The sequence below is a fragment of the Eimeria tenella genome, genomic scaffold (genome assembly GCF_000499545.2).
Source record: "Eimeria tenella Houghton genomic scaffold, Eth_scaff50, whole genome shotgun sequence".
NCBI lineage: Eukaryota > Apicomplexa > Conoidasida > Eucoccidiorida > Eimeriidae > Eimeria > Eimeria tenella.
This window is the reverse complement of record NW_013543396.1, coordinates 220,186-222,617: the sequence shown is the minus strand read 5'-3', so window position 1 is coordinate 222,617 and position 2,432 is coordinate 220,186. Positions and strand designations below refer to the sequence as shown.

The window sequence follows — 2,432 nt, the reverse complement described above, 5'->3', positions numbered from 1 at the left end:
GCCAGGCATTGGTGCTGCTGCTGTTTCTTTCTTTCGCTGCGCGGTGCTGCAGCCGCACGTGGCACTTCCGCTTCCCCCGCAGCAGCAGCAGCAGCAGCAGCAGGTGGAGGAAGAGCAGCAAGATGATTTGATCGATTTGGTCGACGACGAGAGCATAGAGCAGCAGCAGCAGCAGCAGCAGCAGCAGAGCGAGCCCAGGGACAGCGCCCCGAGACATGTGGGGCCTTTTGTCTGGAGCCTCAGAGTGGCAGCAAGAAGGGTGCGTCATCCTTTGCTGCTGCTGCTGCTGCTGCTGCTGCTTGCAAAAGCTGCTGCTGCTGCCAGAGGGCCCCGCAAGTGTGTTTGCTGCTGCTAATTTGCTGCAGGAGCTGCTGCTGCAGCAGCCGCGCTGCTTCCGCAGCAGCACAGTGGCTCTGCCCCAGGAGGGCTGGAGGTTAGTCTGCCAGCTAGCTAGCTGACAAAGCAGCTAGCTAGCTATCTAGCTAGCTGGCTAGCTAGCTGGGTAGCTTGCTAGCTAGCTAGCCAGCTAGCTAGCTAGCTAAGTAGCTAGCTAGCTAGCTAGCTGCATGGGCAGGTGGTCAGATAACCAGATGGCTAGGCAGCTCGCCGTCTAGGTAGCAGCTAGCTAGCCAGCAGCCAGCTAGCTACCTAGCTAGAGAGCACTAGCAGCTAGCTAGCTAGCTAGCTAGCCAGCTAGCTAGCTAGCTAGCTAGCCAGCTCGGTGTGTTTGTGTGCTGCAGATGCCTCTCTGCAATTTGCCGAGGATGGAAAGTTCGAGAAGCAACACAGAGCGAGTAGAGGCCAATGAGGCCCAACCAGCAGCAGCAGCAGCAGCAGCAGCAGCAGCAGCTGCTGCTTGCTGCTGCAGCAGCAGCAGCAGCAAAAGCGGCGCCGAAAGCTGCTGCTGCGCCCCGAAAGCCCCTTGTTTTGCTGCTGGCCTTTGGCTGTGGACTTCGCCTGCAGACGCAACCAGAGTAGCTTTAGTCAATTTTTTAGCTAGCTCGTTGCCTAGCTAGCTGGCTAGCTAGCTGGCTAGCTAGCTAGCTGGCTAGCTAGCTGGCTAGCTAGCTAGCTAGGAAGCTAGCCGGATAGGCACCTAGCTACCTAGACAGCTAGCCAGCGAGGTCGCTAGCTACCTAAGCGGCTAGCTAGCTATCAAGACAACTAGCTAGCTAGGTGGCTAGCCAGCTAGTTAGCTAGGTAGCTAGCTAGCTAGCCGGCTAGCTAGCTATCTGGCTGGCTGGCTAGCTGGCTAGCTAAATAACTAGCTAGGCAGCTGCCTGCGGGGCCCTCGCTGCCCCCGGGAGGAGGCAGCAAAGGGGGGAGGACGTCCCTGGCTGAGTTGCTGCTGCTGCTGCTGTGCCTGCTGCAGCAGCAGCTTTGACAGCGGCAACTTCTTGGAGCGGCTGCGGAGCTTGGGCTGCTGCTGCTGCGGCGGCAGCAGCAGCTTCTACTTGCGAATAAGCAGCAGAACAACAGCAACTTCAACATGTGCGCAGTCCCGAGCATTTCAGCTTGCTGCTGCAGCAAATTTGCTGCTGCAGATGTGCTGATGCGCGCCTGCTCTAGGAGGTCTGCTGCTGTAACTCTCGTGCTGCAGCAGGTCAACTGCTGCGGCTCTCGTGCTGCAGCACAATAACTGCTGCAGCTCTCATGCTGCAGCAGATCGGCTGCTGTAGTTCTCATGCTGCAGCAGATCAGCTGCTGCAGTTACCGTGCTGCAGCAGATCAGCTGCTGCAGATGTGCATCCGCACTTCTGCTGCTGCAGATCTGCTGCAGTTGGCGTTCTCTGCTTGCCATATAAAACTTCGCAATTCAACTTAAATACTTTTTAGAATCTTTTTGAGAAAAAATAATTTCTTATTCATGGAATCCTCCGGGGGCCCCCACAGGGGTGTCGGCTGCTGGGTGGGGCCCTCGCCGGGTCTTGTGGTCGGCGCTGCTTGCCTGGGGCCTCTGTCTTTGAATTCTTTCTTTATTTTTAATTTTAAAATGATAACAAAATTGAAATATTAAATTCAAAAGTATTTAACAGACAAACGGGCACTGGAGAGCACTGAGGAGTTCTTTGCTTCGATGCTGAGGGCCCCGGGGCCCCCTAGCTCATAGCCATGCAGCAGCAGCAGCAGCGGCTGCTGCTGCTGCAGCATTTCCCGCGTCTGCTGCAGCATCTTTTGCTGCTGCTGTTGCTGACAAGGGCAACAGGTAGTTACGGGGTTCAACTGTGCATTAGGGGCCCCCGAGGGGTCTCAGGGGGGACCCCGCTGGGGCCCCCTCTGCCTCTCCTCAGAAGCAACGGGGGCCCCCCCTATGGGAGCCCCCCCCATGGGGGCCCCCCCACAGGTTCTCGGCTTAGCTGCTTCTGCTTCCTAGATAAGCTGAAGGCAGCAGCGAGGGCTGCCAAGGTAAGTGCTGCTGTTGCTGCTGCTGT

The 2,432-nt window shown here is 57.2% G+C and overlaps 1 protein-coding gene across 1 annotated transcript in view; it reads right to left on the bottom strand.

Moving 5' to 3' along the window:
* Positions 1 to 268, bottom strand: part of ETH_00004255 (uncharacterized protein) — a gene marked incomplete at both ends in the record, with an annotated part of 2,527 nt that extends 2,259 nt beyond the window's left edge. The window contains 2 exons of the mRNA XM_013377429.1: positions 2 to 30; positions 59 to 268. Coding sequence (XP_013232883.1) covers positions 2 to 30; positions 59 to 268 — 239 coding nt within the window. The remainder of the gene's footprint in view (position 1; positions 31 to 58) is intronic.
* Between the last annotated feature and the right edge of the window lie 2,164 nt (positions 269 to 2,432).